We start from the raw sequence: 20,757 nt of genomic DNA, 5'->3' as shown, positions 1-20,757 counted from the left end.
TGCGGAAGCGCCGCCCCTTCCTAACCCTAGTACGTATTCTATACGTACTAAATGGCGGTGTGTATCCCGCCTTTGTTTATCTGGATTACTGGCTTAGTGACTTCTGGACCAGCTGATGACCTTGCTCCTCTCCCTTCCTTCAACTTGCTGGATAACATGTGATGGATTTGTACTGGATTGACTACCCTACAGCTGTTTGTCTTACAGCCATCTGACTCTTGGGTCACTTGCTCACTGTAGTAAAGGACACTGAGTGAGAGAAGAGAAGAAGCATCTGCTGGACTTTATTCCCTCCCCTCTTCTTATAAGTTATGTCTTATTTACATTGCAGCCTGAGGACAGGGAACTGTCAAATTGATGATTGTAACTTTCATGTGAGCCTTCTTGGCTGAAGGGCAGGGTATAAATACTCCAAATACATAAGTAAATAAATAATAGACAAGCACACTGTCTTCTCTTGGTGTTACTGATGGACCACATATTGCACACAAGCTCCTTATCTCCTGGCTTGGGACAGTTTAATAAATAGTAGGAATACAGATTAATAAAATATAAGATCATGTTAAGAAATGTGCACAAGTACATAGAGGGACTTCCAGCACCAAATTAACAGTGGAGATAATAAACAGGGGTTTATAACTGGGCAGCTCAGCATCAGACTCCCTTCACCTTCATTTCTTGGTTTGAAAGGTGACAAGGACATTTAAAGAACCTATGTCATATATTTAATATACCTTGAATACTGTGCCTAGTTCTGGGCACCACAATTCAAGAAGGATCTGGACAAGCTGGAACGTATCCAGAGGAGGGCAACCAAAATGGTGAAAGCTCTGGAAGCTATGTCCTATGAGAAGCGGCTTATGGATCTGGTATGCTTAGAAGAAAAGGTTAAGAGGTGACACGATAGCCATGTTTAAATATTTGAAAGGATGTCATACAGAAAAAGGAGCAAGCTTGTTTCGTGCTGTTCCAGAGACTAGGATATAGAACAGTGGATTCAAACTACAGGAAAAGAGATCCCACATAAGCATTAGGAAGAACGTCCTGATGGTGAGAGCTATTCAACAGTGGAATACACTACCTTGGAGTCTCCTTCTTTGGAGGTTTTTAAGCAGAGTCTGGACGACCATCTGTCAGGGGTGCTTTGACTCTGTGTTCCTGCATGGCAGTGGGTTGGAATGGATGGCCCTTGAGGTCTCTTCCAACTCTATGATTCTAAGATATTTGCTGCCTGAAATCATACAATTTCCAAGACTTGGAACTGAATTACTTGAACACTGGAAATGGAATAGCATCCTTCACCACGCTTGGAATAAACACAAGTACCATCAGGCTGCGGTGTTATTTCCTAGAGTGCATAGCTATGTCCTCTCCCTCACTTTGCTGATGCTTCTCACCTCCCAGTGCCTGCTACCTTGCCTAATGCAGGAACACAACACACACACAATCGATTACAGGCCTGTCCTACCATTAGGCATAAGTGAGGAAAGCACTTTAGATGATAGATCCTGATTCCTGAGGGATGAGGGAACAGCAGTGTGGAACAAGGATACAACTATAGGTGCTACACCACCAGTTGTATAGCAGCTATACAACCATAGCTGCTTTTCTGGCTTCATATGATGATGCTGTCTGATGGCTGGTATAGAAATGAGACTGAACTATCACACATAGAATGATTTCTATATGTGGAATGGATGAGGCATGCCATTGTATTCTTTGCCATAGGAAGGAAGAAATCTTGGGCTGTCCTGAAAAGTAAAGTGGCAAACAGGTCCAGGCAATTGGCCACTTGCTTGGCCTTCAATCCAGGTGGAACTTGTCCATTGCAAATGCAGCAAACTGCAGTACTCTATTGGGCCAATTGCAAGGCTGGTCCCAAAGCGTGGCAGAGAAAGCAGACCAACATCTCCCTCTTGTGGTAAACTGCTACAACGAAGCACCAAACTATAGTAAGATATTTGAGTCTAGCTACTACGGCCAGAGGTTTGGCACTAGCTGTCAGCCATGAGAGCTATGACTTGTTTTCTAGTAGCAGACAATGAATTCCAAAGCATGAGTCAGGCATGAATGCCAGGAATTGAGTACTTACTATCATGTTAAGTAGTACTAATGCATTTCAGAAATGCACTGTGGAGAAGAAGAATAAGTAAAATAACCTAAATCCTGTTTCTACTGTGCTTTTACAGTGGATGTTCCTCAGTGAAAAATGATTATTTTGCTCTGCATGTGCTGGTTATTTTTAAAGAGTGTATCTGTTAAAAGTAGCCAACATCCATTAAACATTTCCCTCAGTAAACAAGAGGTTGCAAATATTATTATTCAGTGACTTTTTAAAAAGTGGAGATGCAATCATTTGTTTGTTTGCTTGTTTTCCACTTTATAGATACCATATTATACCATTCCCCTATTTTATCCTCACAACAACTCTGTGAGGCAGGTTAGACTGAGTGGCTCAGGGTCACCAATGGAGCTTCATGGCTGTGTGAACCTAGTCCTTGAATGATATTGCAATCCAATGGTGGAGAACCTGTGGGCTTCCAAATGTTGGCCTGTAGCTCTCATCAGCTGATCCAAAATGGCCAGTGCTATGTAATGGATGATGGGATATATGATCCTACATCCACAGGTTTCCCATCCCTGTTTTAACCTCTGTGCACACTAGCTCACTTTATAAAGGATGTTCCTTAACAAAGTGCTGAGCTATCCAAAACGCAAGCTAAATCAAGTCAGGAATTGAGCACTTTCTATCATGTTAAGTACTACTAATGCATCTGTGAGATGTATCTGAAAAATCCCCTCTATATATAATCTGTTCTGTTCTAAACTTCGTGACAGGCCAGTCTGGATCTTCTTTAGCCCATGACATTGTTAATGCTTAATCCTGCATAACGGAGTACAGCTGCCCATTAGCAAATGGTACAGATAAAATCCAGAAGCCTGAACTCTGGCAGGTAAAAATATCCATGTGGCTGATCTGTAGCATTGCCTGGTTCCTGGTGCAGTGAATCTGCTGCCAAGAACCTTTACGTGTTGCATTTAAATCCAGGCCAGAATGATTTGGCATGGGTGCTGGACATACGCTGCGAACCAGCTGGTTTATTCAAAATCAGCTTATGCTATGCTTGGAGCACCGTTATGGGCATTGGTTGTAGCGTTCAGATACTTTTTAGCTATATCTTGCCTCATCTGTGTCATGATTTTTGTAAAAGGATTTGTTCATCGCTTCAGGTATGGCCTCTGGTAGAAGTGGATAGGAATGACTCCTCTCTTCTAAATTTGCAAGGATTTCAACCTGCCTCAGGCGTTCCCATTTTAAAGAGGCAAGCAGAAAAGGGGAAAATGTGTTGTGCCTGTCATGGTGTCATTGAAATATACCTATAGCCAGGGCAGGAACAAGCTACACAGCATGCTTTGAACAGCGTTCAGTTTTGGCCAGACTAAAAAAAAACCTCAAAGCATCCAGACCCAGAGACACTTGCTGGGGGAAACATCATTCATCTTCTCACTGGCATGGCTACTGACTGCAGTTTCTACTTAGCTCTGAATAACTGGCACTGACTTGAAGTGAGGCTGAATACTTGCCAGCCAGTGTCCTCTAAGGACTTCTCTCAGGTTAGTTGGTAGAAATTTCATTGGCAGGTGGCACACAGACAACCAGAGGGGTGCTTTCTGCTCCTTCCCAGCCACATCTGTTTCTCTGCCCAGCCTTTCTGTTTCTGCCTTTTATACTTGTTGTTGTGTGCCTTCAAGTCGTTTCCAACTTAGGGCGACCCTATCATGGAGTTTTCTTGGCAAGATTTGGTCAGAGGAAATGTAGAAGGTTCTTTATATGAATGGAAGTATGGAACAGCCGACAGTCTCAAGATTGTTGTTTTGTTGTTAACTGCCTTTGACTTAACCTCAAGTCATGGCAACGCTGTGGATGAGACATCTCCAAGCCCCCTTAGATCCTACAAGTTCATGCTTGTGGCCTCCCTGAGTGAGTCTATCCATCTGGTGTGTGGTCTTCCTCTCTTTCTACCACCTTCTACCTTTCCTAGACCAAATGCATCCGAGGAAGTAGACTTTAGTCTACAAAAGCTCATGCTGCAGTTAGTCTCAGAGGTGCTACAAGTTCTCTTTACATACTAATTCTACAGACTAACATGACTATATCTTTGGATTCTTTCCTAGCATTATTATGTTTTCTAATGAGTCATGACTTCTCACAATGTGTCAAAAATATGACAGCCTCAGCTACATTATCTTGGCTTCCAGGCTTGACCCATTTCTTTGTCTCTTTGGAGGTCCATGGTATCCTCAGCACTCTTCTCCAGCATCACACCTCAAATGAATCGATTTTCTTCTTCTCCACTTTCTTCAACTGTCCAGCTCTCACATCCATACATAGTTATGGGGAATACAATGGCTTGGATGATTCTGACTTTAGTGCTCAGTTGTATATCTTTACACTTTAGAGTCTTGTCTAGTCTTCTCATAGCTGCCCTTCCTATTCCTTATGATCCTGGGCAGCCAAATATAATGCTGACACATGGATCTTCTCGAGAACCGAACCTTAGATATCACCATGTTCCGCATGTCAGATTAATGTCTGACGATGCCTACTTAGAAGGTACAGAGGGAAATATAACATCCAAAGCAAATGCTCAAACTGATTATGTGCCAGTGTCAGCTGTCAAGGTTTTTGTCCAGCCTCCTTCATCTTCCTTAACTGGCCACTAAATGAGAATTCAAAAAATACTCAGCTCTTTTGAGTTTTGATTCTGTTCTTACGCAGCAACATGAATATCTTTTCACCAGGAACAGATTAAATTGCAGCTTACATCCTCTTAAGAGCAGGAGCACACACTATGAGAAGCCAGCAAAGATCCCACCCCATTTTCTTACACAGAGGTTCTTAGTAAAAATCATGATAATCTCAGCTTTTGCTTTTAAAGGGGTAACTTGCCAGCCCACATGCATGTGTCACAGGTTTATTTTGAAGTCTGGGATACAGTGCCTTTTGAATCCAAAGAAAGATCTAGACTATTTGACTCCTGCTCTCTACCTGGCTCCCAAAAATGGAGATATAAGGATTGTGGACATGAGATAAATTAGGTCTGCATTTGCTTAGTTCTTGATTTCGGTATTTCATATATGCCTCAGTTAACAAAGCCTGTGAAAAAGAAGTGTCCTCATTTGAGTATTTTTTTTAAAAAAAAATATCCGATATCAATTATCTTGGGTTAAGTGGGAGTTTTGGCAACCCCCAGCTTAATCGGATGCATCCAAAATACATGTGAACAACAAAGATTCAACCCAGATTCTACCTGGATTATTTTCACTGTCTGAATAACCCTTAACTCAATGTTACAAAGGCCCCATCTCTCAGTATTCGGCTTCTAAACCTGTTGGAATCCCACCAGTGGTTGGAGAGAAGCTCAGAATCTCTCTCCAACTGTCAGCTGTGAAATGCATGCAGAGTAGTTGCAAAGTCCAACCGGAGCAACTTTCCTTCCCATGTGTCTGTCCCTCCCTTACAGCTGCCAGCTGTCGCTCTCCTCTAGTTTACATAATGACTGAGGGTTTCTTCATAGCTGGCACAGGTGTGGGGGAGATTTCACTTTCTTAAGGCAGAAAACCTCTGCTGAACACTCTCGTCTGAGTGACCCAGCTTGGATTCATCACTCCCAGGTAACCAATGCCCAGAAGCAGAGGTGATTTACTTAATAAATGGGATGTGTGTATCTCCTGCTTGATGCCTGTTGATCCAGAAGGCCTGATGATTTCAAGGGCTCCTCTTTATAGCAAGCATGTGCAGAGCTGCAGCCTTAAGGGAAGAGCATTTCCTCTTGTGACTGTGCAGCTTTGTCTCTGATTGGGTTGTTGTTCTTGTTGTGTGCCTTCAAGTCATTTCTGACTTATGGCAACCCTATGGTGAACCTGCCATGGGGTCTTCTGGACAGGTTTTTCTCCAGAGGAGGTTTGTCATTGCCATCCTCTGAGGCTGAGGATGTGTGGCTTGCAGAAACTAAACCAATAGAAGGAGCTGTGTCAGGAAAAAAAGGAAGGAGAGTTTTTCAGAGAGAAAAATGAGTTGGCCCATATAAAATCCAAATCTGGTTGCAAGCCAGTTTCTTCAAACCGGAGTGAAATGTCCATCCATTTTTTTCCAGGAGCCTCAAAACAACAACAACAACCCTACTTATATTCTGCAGATATGATGGAGTCTAGACTAATTTAAAACAAACCACCCTCTCAAAATTTCACTGGCAGAGAAATACAAGCTTCAAATGGGCACATACTGTCCTGCTTGCAGTTGACAGCCTGTGCTTTATGCCCTTTCAAGCTTAGGTGCTTCTTGTTCTTGAGTTTAGTTTTTAACAGTATGAATTGGACTTAAATGGGGATTGTTGCTAAATAAACATAGGGGAAATATATACCGTTGGCCCTCTGTATCCACAAATTCAACCATACACAGCTTGAAAATATAAAAAAATATATAAATTCCAAAAAGCAAACCTTGATTTTGTCAAATAAGAAATGGGGGAAAAACAATAACATTAACTAGACATAATTAATAGTCAAAACATTGCTACATTCTGTATCAATAAAAAAGAAAAAGAAATTAGAATAAAGAATTATTACTGTATTGTGTGTGTGTGTGTGTGTGTGTGTATATACTGAAGGGTATATATAAAATGTGTTAGGTCTATATGTGTTTTATTTGTTGTTGTTGCTGTGTACCTTCCAGTTGTTTTTGACTTATGGTGACCCTATTGTGGGGTTTTCTTGGCAAGATTTGTTCGGAGGAAGTTTACCATTGCCTCTCTCTGAGGCTGAGAAAGAATTACTTATTATTATTATTATTATTATTATTATTAACCTTTATTTATAAAGCGCTGTAAATTTACTTGCCTAAAGTCTCCCAGTGGATGTCCATGGCCAAGAAGGGCCATGGAAGTAATTAATAATAATAATAATTTGTTTTATTTATATACCACTATTCCAAAGATCATAGCGGTGAACAGCAAGTAAGCTAATTAGCAAGTAAGCTAATTTGCCCCCAACAGTCTGGGTACTCATTTTAGCGACCTAGTATTTGCTTCCTCCTTATGTCTTGTTTTACCAAAATTCATGCAACTGATAGATTCATCACAATAGTGTAGCATAACCAATTCCATCTCAAAAAGAAATAAAATGGGGGAAATGATAACGCACAAAGCTTGATTACAAGGGTTGGGAAAGAATCATAGTCAGCAGTTCTTGCCTTTGCAGTATCTCAAACATAATAGCTTCTAAGGATCCTGCAGTTAGCAACTACATTCTGTGAAAGCTATCTAAGGCCTTTGCTGGGTAAGTGGGCAAGAGCCAATATTCTCGTACAGCTTGATTAAACAACATAACCATACCAGTAATGGAGAAGGCGTTCTGCAACATGAGCAATGCAATGGCATGGACTCCAAGAGTTTTCTTTTTGTACACTGATTCCTTAAAACGTCACTTTCTAAGGACTGCAACTACCAATTTAGAAGATATCAGGCTTTGCTAGTATAATTTTACAGTTAAATAGAGATAGTGTGGTGCAGTGGTTTTAGTGTTGGACTAAGACTCTGGAGACCAGGGTTTGAATCCTGGCTTGGCCATGGAAACCCACTGGGTGATCTTGGTCGTCGCACTCTCTCAGCCTCAGGAGAAGGCAATGGCAAACATCCTCTGAACAAATGTTGCCAAGAAAACCCCCTGATGAGTTCACTTTAGGGTTGCCATAAGTCAGAAACAACTTGAAGGTACACAACACATAGAGACACAGACGTTTTAAAAAGACACAGTTGATGTTGATGGAAGTGAGATTATATAAGAGCAATGTGATTTAGGTTAGGGAGCAACAGGGGGAAAGAGATGTTCTTGACACACAGGTTGCAGATACAAAATAAGTGGCAAATTAAGTGAGGATTTGGCACTTGGTGATAGAATATAGAAGTGACTACCTTCCTGTAACTTAAAGAGCTGCAGGCCGGCATTATATATGGCCTTATCTTTGGAAAACTGTAACTTGTCCACCCTTTGTCTTTGGCTAGACACGATGAAGCCTCTGGTCACCTGTTTTCTGATCGCTGGTTTCATTTTCATTGCTGTGCAAGAGGATGTACACATGGAGGAATGTGTTTTTAAGAGGCTGGACCATGAAGACAGCACATTTTGCAGGTGAGCGCATACTCTTTGACGTCTTCAACTATTTTCTACAAATAGGCATATTTGACCTATGTTGCCCAACAGTGCAGCAAACCAAATGTTTTAGTCTAAGGAGTGTATCTCACTTAGATCACACTTGAAGCATATTTTCCTAACATCTAGCATTCCTAAAGACATTATAGTAGTACATAATCTAACACAATTTAACCTTGTCTACTATTTAACATTGACCTCCCTCCCACATTTTGTTCCTTACAGAGGGGACCTAAAAGTTTTGTATCCAGAACTGGGAGATGTTGGCTGTAAATATATCCCAAAGTGTCACTTCTACCGTAAACGGATCAGCAAGGAATGGAGTAGTCCAGATGTCAGGTATCCAAAGGCAGATGAGGTAAGAAGTGGCATTATGCGCAGATGCTTGTGACACTCAGAGGAAAACTAACAAAGACAGAACATTCAAAATGTTTAATGTGATGTCTAATTAAAGTGGAATTTGATTGGAAATACTTTACATTAAAAATATTATTATTAAACCAAAGTCTGCATTTTAAATTGCCCCAGCCCTTTCTCTCTTGTTGGCCAGTTTCTAACTTGTTTATCAGTCTCCTTCATGGGACCCCATGGCATGCAATACCATCGAGTGATTTTACAATATATTGCATTTAAATGTATATTTTAAAAGGTTTGTCTTTATGACTCGGGGGGAAAGAATTATTATCCAACATTGGTATAGTGGTTTGAGTATTGGACTATGATTCGGGAGACTCTGGAGACTGCTTGGGGGTGGAAACCCATTGGGTCACCATTCTCTCAGCCTCAGTAGAAGGCAAAAGAAACCTTCCCCCGAACAAATCTTGCTAAGATGAGAACAACAGCTGAAAATTTCAGTTTCTAAGCTCAACAGCACAATTTCTCCCATTTCAGGCCTTATTGGCAGAGGTGCGCATCAACATATTGCTGTCAATAAGTGCTGCACCTATGAGTCAACAACATCCTTCCACCTTGCCTTCTGGTTTTGCATGCAAAGTCTCTTCATCAAGTAGATGCAAACTTCATTTTAGGAAGAAAGCACCTAACCAAACCAAACAGGATGACAAGGATCTTGCTGCCAGGATGTATTTCCCCTACCTCCTGCATGTCAAGAACAGGCTTTGAGGTTTCAACCATGTTTGGGTTGCATCACCTCGGATTTGTGGGTTCTCAATATCATCAGGAAGGGATACACACAATGCAATTTTGGAAAACTCCCCCATAGGAGTTTTTTGCATCACTGCCCCCATTTCTCACTCTGGAAAGCCCTATATTAGTGTTCTAAAGTAATTCTCTAGCTGTAACTAGGTCTGGAGTATTAAAAACATGTTAAAAATTTATTTTAAAAATCATTTAACTATAAACTAGACTATAGAAACTATAAGCTCTAATGTCAAAATTCTGTTTGAAAGTGACAGACCAAGTGGTATCAGTTCTCTGTTAGTTAAAGCACAAATAAATATAGGGAAAGGAGCTGGACATGTTAAACCGAATCAGGACTGTATAAAAAGGGACCATAAGGATCTACAAAGTATTCTCCATTCGAAATGCTAGCTGTATCTGGAAAAGGCCACTAGATGGTACCATTGATGTGTCTTTAGAGGAATTTGTTCTAGCCATGAGATTTGCCTAGGAAATTAATGGGGTTGCCATAAGTAGAAAGGTAACTTGAAGGCGCATACACACATATGGATACCTGAGTAATCCTGATGTAGAAACTTAGCCACTTGCAAGTGAGCAAAACCTCTTCAATTTCTGGTTGCTTCTACTAAAAGACTCTGTCAAGAGGATCACCTCTACTACTGCATTTTGTTTTTCTTCAAAACCAAGCACTGTCCTAAGATATCAGTCCAAACACATCACACTCAGTGTGTGTGCTGTTTGTGTTTATCCCCACTGATATGAATTTATATCCATTGTCTCTTATTAGTGTCAACTGGCAAGAATTTCCAGGGATGTTGACAGTGTGCCTGCCATTTTCTGTCCCTTCCCAATGTTCTCCTTGTGTATTTTGCCTTGCCTCTCTTGAGTTGAGCATGCTGCACCAAGATAGCTGTGGTATATTTCCAGTGCCGACGTAACGGTAGCATAGAGTTGCTCTTTGAATAAATGCTTTTAGGCTTCCAAAGCCAATAATTAGTCTCCAGGACTCAGACATTTTGTATAAGGCTAAGATCACATTATAGCAGTCAGTTAATAGCTATCTTCATTGTGTCCAGAATGCTTAAAATAAGGCTGTCGAAAGGAATTGTGCGGAAGTAATTTTGAAATATCCACTGTGTCACATGAAAGTTGGGGCTGATAAAGGTGGGAATGAGGTCAATGAGATTTCAATGAAGGGTGGAAACTGGTGTTGCTCAATGTATTCCTGTATGAAATTGCAGGCAGGCTTTCCAGAGTACTTATTGTGGGCATTTCATAATAACTAAAGTACCACACACTCTATGCCCCACCTGGTATACTATGCCCAGTTTTGGCCACCACAATTCAAAAAGTACATTGAAAAGCTGGAGCATGTCCAGAGGAGGGCGGCCAGAATGGTGAAGGATCTGGAAACCATGCCCTAAGAGGAGAAACCTAGGGAGATGGATATGTTCAGCCTGGAGAAGATGAGGTTAAGAGGTGATATGATAGCCCTGTTTAAATATCTGAAGGGATGTCATGTTGAGGATGGAGCAAGATTGTTTTCTGCTGCTCTAGAGAATAGGACACGGAGCAGTGCATGCAAGATACAGGAAAAGAGATTCCACCTAAACATTAGGAAGAACTTCCTAACCATAAAAGCGGTTTGACAGTGGAAGATGCTGTCTCAGATTGTGGTGTTGTCTCCTTCTTTGGAAGTTTTTAAATAGAGGCTGGATGGCCATCTGTTGTGGGTGCTTTGATTGTGTATTCCTGCATAGCAGGGGGTTGGATTAGATGGTCCTTGGGGACTCTTCCAAGTCTATGATTGTATGATTCCTCAAGAACAATCATGTGTTGTTTGGACATTTATGGCCCCCATCTGAAAAGTGTGGGTCCAGTATGGTGTAGTGGTTTGAGGGTTGGATTACAACGCCGGAAGCCAGGGTTTGATTCCCATTCCCAACTTGGTGACCTTGTGTAAGTCACACACATTTAGCCCCAAAAACCCCATCATAGGTTCATTTCAGGATTGCCGTAAATCTGAAATGACTCAAAGACACAAAACAGCGACAACATCTGACAAAAGTATTCTTTGAATCCGAATGTCTTCTGTTTCCCGCAAATGACAATTGTGTTTATGTGGTGCCTGGAATGTCAGATCAATCCGCCTTCCAAATCTCATTAAGAGATAGAATTTATAACAGGAGGTTTTTTAAAAAAACATATTGCCAGTGTTTTTTTTGTTGTTCAAATGTCCCCAGTTGACTCAACTTTATCTAGAGATTTCTAGCTTTGTATTTATCAGTAACATTCAGTCGGCCAGCAGAGAGCACTGTGGATGGCGCATCCGCGCATTTGCCGGCTGAAGCCCACATCATGTTCGCTTACTAGCCTTCTCCCAAATAGCTTGGTAGCTTTCCAAAGAAGTCTCTTTTGAGTGAGGATGAATAGCACGCAATGTGCTAAGGGTTGCAGCATGTGGTAGTATTATCATAGGCATAGGAAGTCATGCACAGAGAACAGATTCAGAAAGCTGTCTCTGGGATACCCTGACCCCCTGTTTTTGTTTTTTAAGCATATATACAATTTAATTTTTGAACGCCTTGGGATACTTCTGAAGTTGGAGGAGCCCTCGTAATGCCTCCTTCATCCAAAAAACTAACTGTCTGCAGGTGAGATGATGGTTGGAATCTGAGCGTAGTAACAACTAGGAATCTCCCCAGAGTTTGCATGCTGGCTGAGTTGAAATGTACTCTTAACCTACTATATGTGTGTGTGTGTATGTCTTTGTATGTATTAACAGACATCTGTTATTTGCAGCAAAAGCTACCCAGTACTGAGAATCCTGCCAGAGATTATAATGTTTGATTTAAATGTAAAGCCTTTGCAATAGTTTTGAAGAGTGTTTGTTTTAATGGGAGAATGTTAAGTCATTTGAGAAGAAGTTAATATGTTTTAATGTAGTTGCATATTTTTGCAAAATCAGCCTTAGGGATAATAACAGTTTAAAAGAAGTTAAAGGGAGCACCTTCCCTGTGAAAGAGCAGGTTTTAACCACATGGCAGCCAGAGCAGAACTGGGATGTTGAAGTTAGGCTTATGGTACCTAGAGAGATCTTGTAGCACCTTTGAGACTAACTGAAAGAAAGAAGTTGACAGCTTAGGCTTATGGTGTGAGTCCTGTGTAACTTTGCAGGGAAAGGGACCCATTCGGCTGAACTTCCTTGGGCATCTATTTCTCTGACAACTTTTACAAAAAGATTTGGTATATCATCTCTGCACTGAAACATTAGTAAAAGGTGCTTCTAAGATTTAAAAACCTGCTCCATTCAAAGCTTCAGTGAGAAATAAATAATACTTTTTGACAGGGGTGCAATAGGGGTTGTGGCCCTTCAGAATCCCATGGGGGAAATGCAGCCTTTAAACCCACAACAGTTGCTCACTTCTGATTCAGGACTAGGTAAATAAGAAGGTGTTTTTCTGCCTTGTGCTCTGCCTGTGGGCATATATATATTTGTTCTGCATCATTGCAGAAATCCTTTTAGAAATCCTGTGCTTGTCAGCCAGCTGTTTGGTGGGACTCCACTCCCCTTAAATGATTATGCATTCAAAGGGTATGCTTATCCTCTGAAGAAAAACAGCAGACAAAACTGTTTTATCCCCTTTTACTAACCACTCCGTTTATGAAAGTCAGATTTTTCCCTTCAACTTTTTCTTTTTTATGATTATGATCATCTCCTACACTTTGCCTGTTCAGTCTTGGTTACCATTAAATTCAGAAGACTTTTGTCCTTACGTGGTTGCCTTTAGGATAAGGAGGGATCTTTTTCTTTTTGCACTATACTTTAGGTGTCACTACACTATGTCTTTTTGCTGGGCATATTCCACAGTTTGAAAACCTGGCTTTGGGGCACTCCTACCAAACACACAGTCTAGATTTGCAATCCCATTTTACCTATCTAGAAGCAATCCACATGGAACTCAATGAGATTTTCTTCTGAGTTTACACAGAGTCATAGAAATGGAAGAGACCCAAGGAGCATCCAGTCTAACCCCCTGTTATGCAGAAAGACAAAACCAAAGCACTTCCATCCAGCCTCTATATAAACACCTCCAAAGAAGGAAACGGCACCACTCTCCAAAGGAGTGTGTTCCACTGGTGACCAGCTCTTACGGTCAGGAAGTTCTTCTTAATGTTTTGGTGGAACCTCTTTCCCGGTAGTTTGAATCCGTTGCTCCATGTTGCAGCAGAAAACAAGCAAGTTCTGTCCTTAATATGACATCCCTTCCAATATTTAAACATGGCTGTCATGTCACCCGTTAACCTTCTCTTCTCCTAAGCTGCTTCTCATAGGGCTTGGTGGTTTCCAGACCTTTCACCATTTTGGTCACTCTCCTCTGGACATGCTCCAGTTTATCAGCATCTTTCTTGAATCATGATGCCCTGAACTGGATGCAATATTCCAGGCGAAGCCTGACCAAAGCAGAAAGGAGTAGTACTATTGATATAGACACTATACGCCTATTAATGCAGCCTAGAATTGCTTTGTCTGTCTTAGCTGCCGCATCACATTGCTAACTCATGAACTCCAAAGTTGTAGCTCGAACCATTGCACCATGCTGGCTCTCAGTTTATGCACAGGTTTGGTTTATTTTTATTTATTTTTTTAATGATAGGCTACAACTTTTGGTACTTATACATTTAGAAAATTTAGAAAAATACCATTAGTCAGCTTGCACATTGAGCAGAAGGATAGTCACTTTCATTCTACTGAGCTTGGCCTCCTGAAAGCATAGATCTCAGGCATAGATCCTATACATGAAGCTATAATTCCATTAAGCCTGCCTCACCTCAACTCCTTTTCAAGATAGATTTGGGAAGAAATGAAAGATGCTTATGACAGTGAAGTCTAGAAAGGATCTAGGAAAAATTAAAGTTCTCCATTCTCATTTTTCGCCCTGCTTTGCTGCAGGAAAACCTATTCTGTAACCTGGATTAACAGCTCCAGCTTTCTAAAGGGAAGTGTTAGAGTGACCCCGATTCTGTCAATGCAAATCTGACCAATTAATGGATGCAACACTATTAATTTGTGGATGAAACACACTTTACAGTCAGATTACATTGTTTTTAATTGGTGCGCTTGTGCTTCAAATGCCTGGCTTTGAATGACAGCATCTGTTTTCTGTTAGGTACAGGTGACCTAGCTTGATTTCTGGACAGATAAAAATTAACCGAATCACTGAATTTTATTCCAAACAATGAGGGTTTAAAACAATGTTCCAAAGGGGAAAGCAATAATCTCTGCCTATTTTCTGTCTCTTGCTTTGTCAAACCAACTTGTATAAGTAGACGGATTTATGTTACCATTTTGTTGGAGCACATATGCAACCACTGAATATCTTGAAATGACCAACAGCTGAAATGTCTTTAGAAATCCAAGAAGCTCTAGTTCTCTTGAGTTGCGAACATCGCCAAGGGTTCTCTTGCTGCCAACGATGCTTCCTTTCATGATGGGCGCTCAGTTGCTCACTAGGAAGTTTGAGTTAGGCTGGGAACATCTGGATAGATGGGAAATGCTCCCTCCTTGCCTTGCAGACACCTCAATATTGCTTTGCTCAACCAAAAATAAATTGGAAAAGAAAATTGGACATTGCATCAATTTGGAGCAAGTTTATAAATTCTACAGCTAAGCAATCCCAATAGAAAATGATAGATCGCCAGCAAACATGCAGTCCCTGTGGTGATGTATAGTCGTATTAGCCGAAATGCCGTATTACATGATTCTGCTTTATTACCAGTGTTGGTGGCAGACAGAAAAACAGATTACACTTGAGATCAAATCGATAGGAACTTTATTTACTGGCCTTTTAAAAACATATTTCTGCACTTTATAAAAACATACGGTAGATGCTATTGATAGAGCTTGTCTGCTTGTTAAAAAGCAATTTACTCGCAGCGATGTTTTTAAGCTGCAATTTACGGCATTACCTTTTACCTACTCTTCCACATTTCTCTTTTTATCATTGCATTTGACGACTTCCTCAGAGGATTCTGTGGTCCCTTGGCCTAAGTGAACATGGCTAGAGCATCGCCTCCTTGGGAAAAGTGTTTGCTTTTAGGGCTGCTTCACTGTGGAAATTATAGAGATGGTGGCAAGTATATGTTAAAGGCTTCACATATGTATTTGGTATTACTTCCAGACTGCTGCTCAGTGTCCACTTGAAAAGGGAAGGAAGGGAGCCTCCATGGATTTTGGTATCAAAGGGCTTCCTAGAGCCAAATCCCAGCAGATACCAAGGGCCCACTGTATTAGGTTTCTGCTGCTGCTCTTCCACCGATCCCAATTTGCTTTAATTCTCATTCCCACCACTGCTTCATATGGGCTAGACAACTTTAGATGGATTGCTTTCCAGGACCGCTGATTCACCTTGGACAATTCACCTACTTGTACAGAAAAAGCCATTAAGGCTGTGGCCACATTGTAGAATTAATGCAGTTTGATGCTGCTTTGATTGTCATGGGTCCATCATGGGAATTTGTAGTTTGTAGTTTGTTGTGGCACTAGAGCTCTCTGGCAGAGAAGGCTAACTACCTCAGAAAAGTACAAATTCCAGGATTCCATGGGATGGAGCCGTGGCAGTTAAACTGGTTCCAAACTGGATTATTTCCTCAGTGTGGATGCAGCCGCAGACAACCAAGGTGTGGATATTTGCAAGGCCAGCACTCTGTTTTAAAATACACAGCTGTTCAGAATGTGCCAGTTTTGATCTTGAGCGTCTCCAAGAAGGCTAGAAAGGAATTTGGCCTAGATCCTAGTAATCTTTTGCCAAACCGTGCAGAAAAGGAGCTAAAGGGACCAGTGTACTATCCTGGTCTAAGGCAGACTCTCCTGTTCATAATCTGCAGGCTACCTTGTGCTTAGTACTAGGGAATATGAGTGACTATAGTTAAATACAGTGTGCTGACCCTAGGTTTAGCAACGGCATTAAGATAGCACCATAAGCTATACATTTTAAACATTTTAAAAATATTTTGGGCCTGTCTTCCCAGGATGCTGTCAGAGGAGGTGAGGACAGTACTTAATGTCTAAAAAGAGAGATGCTTTGCTTTAGACCTGCATGGGTGGAACAACCATCTGCCTTATCCGAAACTCCTGCTCATTATTCCAACAGAGTCATGGCAGACTTCTGTTGATCAGGAGTGAGAGCAAAGGCATACTGAGAGATAATTTTCTTTACCTTTCTTACTATCTCTTTCTTTAGAAAAGGCAGGGTACGGAACGGGCGTAGCTACTCAAGGTTGTATGGGACTACAGGACTTTTGGTTTGGTTTGGTTGGTTTAACCAAACACTGCTGCAAAATACACCATTTCAATGACTGTCTTTAAACCAGCTCTTGTTACGGTGTTCTTTCTTTGTTTTCTTCCTTCTCTCAATATCTGAGCCTGATGGGATACTCTGCGGGAAATGTCTGAACGGTCATAAGTTATTGGCACACATATGGCACACATATGGACCGGAGGATTTTTCAGATGTACAGTAAGCCCTTCATATCCATGGTTTTTTTATCCTTGGATTCAAAAAGATATAGATGTCAAAAAAGGAAACCTTGATTTTGCAATTTTATAGCAGGAACACCACTGAATAAAATGGGACTTGATTTTGGTATCCATAGGGTTCCTGAAACTAAGCCCCGCAGATACCAAGGACCCAATGTATGAATTCAGTATTTCCAGTGAAGTCAGTCTCACCTTTTTGTACTTCTGTACTTTCAGTACCTTTTCTGTACAGTTTGGTTTCTTGAGATGTTTGTTTAGTTATCTAGTTGCTTACTTAATTTCCTAGCTACTAGCAGAAAAACCTTGGAGTTCCTTAATATATGGCACATAGGGCATTCTCATGGCAAAGGCAGAACTGAGCTGGTTGTGCCACTTGTAAGAACCACCTTTCACAAGCGATGCTGGCAGAAATGTCATTTCACATCCACATTATTACCTCCATTTGTGGCTAGACACCTAACCATCTCAGACAAACAGTATTCCAACCCTTAAGGCAGGATAGGAGGAAGGAAAGATGCGAAAGACCTATTAGGTCATGCACAGTCCATTTTTCCAGTCCTTAAGTGTGAGTCGGAGACTTAAAACTACAGAATGTTTAGGGGTTGTTTTTTACTCTGATCCCTGTAAACAATATATAGTAATCAGAGCTTAACCAGCCTGGAGTGAAGTAATTGCTTGACAATTGCATTAAAGACAAAATGATTCAACAAATGACAATTAGGACTTGTGATATACAGAACAGATGCATTCAGTGTACCATATTATAATGTGCTAATACAAGATTGACAGCACAATAATGGAAGAGAACAGCTACTCAGCCTATAATTCTAAACCAAATGTGAGGTTGTCCACAGAACTCAAATCCCAACAGGCTGCAAAATTAGAGGTAACGCAACACAAGGGTCAGAAAGACTCATTAGCAGGTTGGCTGTGAATTTTGGGGGGTGGGCAATTCCCGATGCTGACTTTGTCTAAGTTTTTGCTTTGCAACTTATAAGTGCAAAATTATCTTCTGAGTGTGTACCTGAATGAAGAAAGGGCATGTTACGTTTCTCCTCGCTCACAAACGCCTCTTAGCAACAACCACTGTTTAACACTGTGGTTATAGAACTGGAATTTGCTGATCTAATGTTGCAGGGCAAAAGATCCCACAACGTGGTGTCAAGGCACACAAGAACATCAGTTAATGTTACTGGAAAGAATAGATGCATCGATGAGACAGCAGAGTCCAGAACTAAAGGAAATTAAGAATGATATGCACATGAGACCCTCATAGGCATTTCCCATGGGTGTTGGAGAATCCCCAGCCCTTAAATGCTATTGATGGGTGATGGGTGTCCCTGCAGCTCTGTCTTCAACAATTACAAAAAAATGGCTTATGCCTGCCTCGGTTCAGGCAAATTTAGAGAAGGCAACATTTGCAAAAGAGGCAGCTTGCCAATCTCTTTTGAACCCAGCCTCCGTAGTTGCTCTGTGGAACAACTAAGAGTTTATGAGCTGTTTGTATGAGCACCAGATGCATCCGGGAACACAGAGGAAGGGCTGCACAAATGTTGCCTTGCAGGCAGTGCCACTCGTGTCGTATTGGGCTCCTGCAAAAATATTTCTCTGTGTTTACCGTGCCCGCTACACCTCTTTATGATCTGCCAAATGTACCGGAGAGCCTGCTGTATGCAGAATTAAAGAATTCCTCACATGATTCAAATATGGATAGGAAGAAAATAAATTCATCTGAGATGTGATGCGGGAGAAGAGTGCTGAAGATAATATGGATAGCCAAAAAGATGAAGGAATTGGCCCTAGAGCATCCAGAGCGTTGCCATGAGTTAGGGTCGACTCAGAGGCAGTTAACAACAACAACAGCAACAACAAAGCCTAGGGGTGCTGGTACATTAACTAGTAAAGAAAGAGCAAGTCCTCTTGGAGCATCTGCTTAGAGCTATCCAAGGTCCTGTAATTTCTGCCTGATCGTACCTATCAAATTATCTGCTTAAGCCACTCTCAACTGTCGGTTAAAGATACAATAAGGTTGCAATGTGATGGGAACAACCTTCCAGGGATGATTCTACCTTGTTTCATGGGAAGGGGATCTAATTTGGTTGGCATCCTGAAGTTAAGAGTCTGTCTTACAAACGGATGTCTCTTTTCCTTCTTTTATTTTGTGGATATTGAAATGAATGTAGTAGTTTCTCCATAGGCTGCTGGAATAGTAATAGCCAAAGCTCAATAGTCCTGGAAAGAGTCAGTTTGGTGCTTAGGTCCTGTAATATGCAGGAATTCCTTGGAAGCCAAAAATGTCATAAAGAAGAAGGCTGGAAAACAACTGGGAAATGATCCTTTCATTTACAGTGATCCTTCAGAAGAAATTTTTGGAACATTATACAAAATTTAGCTTGCATTCACCTGAGATTAAGTGAATAATCCTTCTTAGACCAGCCTTGGCTCCATTGCTATACTCGAGCAGTGTTCTCAAACTCTTTACCCTTGTGACCCCCCTTTACATTTGCATGTGGACTTCACACCCCTCCCCACTGTTGTTGTTGTTGTTGTTGTGTGCCTTCATTTCTTACTTATGGTGACCCTAGGCCTAGAGTGACCCTATCATGGACCCTATCTTCAGAAGGTGTTTGCCGTTGCCATTCTCTGAGACTGAGAGAGTGTGACTTGCCTAAGGTCACCCACTGGGTTTTCATGGCTGAGTTGGGGTCTGAACCTTGGTCTCCAGCATCTTAGTCTAACACTCAAACCACTACACTGTGATGACATAGTATAGGAATCAAAATATTTTGTTTGTTTGTTGTGTGTATTTTGGTCCACACATTCATTTATATTCCTATTGTAACATTTTATAGGGAAATAGCTCTCCTTTCCCTCCTCTTGACAGAGGCTTCACACACCCTTCTTGCCATTCTCTTCCCCTCCAGGATAGGAAAAGTTTGGGGAAGTGAAGGAGGGATCAAGACCCTCAAGTCTCATGCCTCCCCCCGCCCCCCAGCAACTGTCGCACCCCACAGTTTGGGAACCATTGCTCCAGGTGCTTTTGCAATGCTAGTTTCCCCATCCAGTGCATCATTTCTGCAATGTGCACACATCCATGCAGATGCATCAGTGAGACAGTCAAGTGTGTGTGGATATTGCTTGGAAGGTGAATGTGGGTATGCAGCTGCAAACTGGGGTGGTATGGAGGAGACAGTGTCAGCGTCTCAGTTCAGGATCCACACTGCCAAGCTGAGGAAGAAAGCCAAGGGATGCCATTAGGAGGCTGCGGTGCTGGGCATCCTTCTCTGAGTCCTCCTCCAGGGCTTCTCTGCCCTCCTTACCCTCCTGCTTCCTGTGTGCCCACCTACAAGCCTTTGACAGAAATGAGCAACTCTTCCACATTAGGGGGATCCTCTTTTGTTGCCAAGCAGCCTGTGAAAGTCCTGGGGTTTTCTCGTTTCTCTCCAGCTGCCACCGTGATGGATTTTCCGTTTTCTTGGAGGTGGAATGAAGAGGAGGATCTCAATTAAAAAGAAAAAAAAGGGAGGTGGGAGGAAGAGTTGGAGGAGGGGAGGGAGAGAAGAGAAGGGATTATTTTGGAGATGTCTTCCCTGCCTACCCATTGCAGCTGAGAATGTGACAAGTTATAAAACACTTGAGTCATCTTTCTCCCTGTCACCCCCCCCCCCGCAAGAGGTGAGGCTGCCGGATCCCCCTCCCCTCCCATCATCCCCCTCTTTGACTTTCTGCAGCCTACACTCAGGGTATCTCTGAAGTAGTGTTTATGTAAGCTGCTCAGGTTCTGCTGAGCCACAGTGAGAAGCTGTTATCAATTCTGAGGAAAGCCCACGTCTGCCCACACAGAAACTCCCAGCCAGGGTTGTGTA

General features: G+C 41.7%; 1 protein-coding gene across 1 annotated transcript in view; it reads left to right on the top strand.

Annotated features, from left to right (window-relative positions):
• Positions 1–5,474: 5,474 nt before the first annotated feature.
• Positions 5,475–20,757, top strand: part of PEBP4 (phosphatidylethanolamine binding protein 4) — a 143,068-nt gene continuing 127,785 nt past the window's right edge. The window contains exons 1-3 of the mRNA XM_089537762.1: positions 5,475–5,676; positions 8,064–8,190; positions 8,437–8,569. Of these exons, the coding sequence (XP_089393888.1) occupies positions 8,069–8,190; positions 8,437–8,569 (255 nt within the window). The 5' untranslated portion in view covers positions 5,475–5,676; positions 8,064–8,068. The remainder of the gene's footprint in view (positions 5,677–8,063; positions 8,191–8,436; positions 8,570–20,757) is intronic.

Source organism: Sceloporus occidentalis, unplaced genomic scaffold (genome assembly GCF_023333645.1).
Source record: "Sceloporus occidentalis isolate IW3139 unplaced genomic scaffold, rSceOcc1.0.p SCAF_9, whole genome shotgun sequence".
NCBI lineage: Eukaryota > Metazoa > Chordata > Lepidosauria > Squamata > Phrynosomatidae > Sceloporus > Sceloporus occidentalis.
Note: the sequence above shows the minus strand (reverse complement) of the source record. Positions and strands in the feature narration are given on the sequence as shown.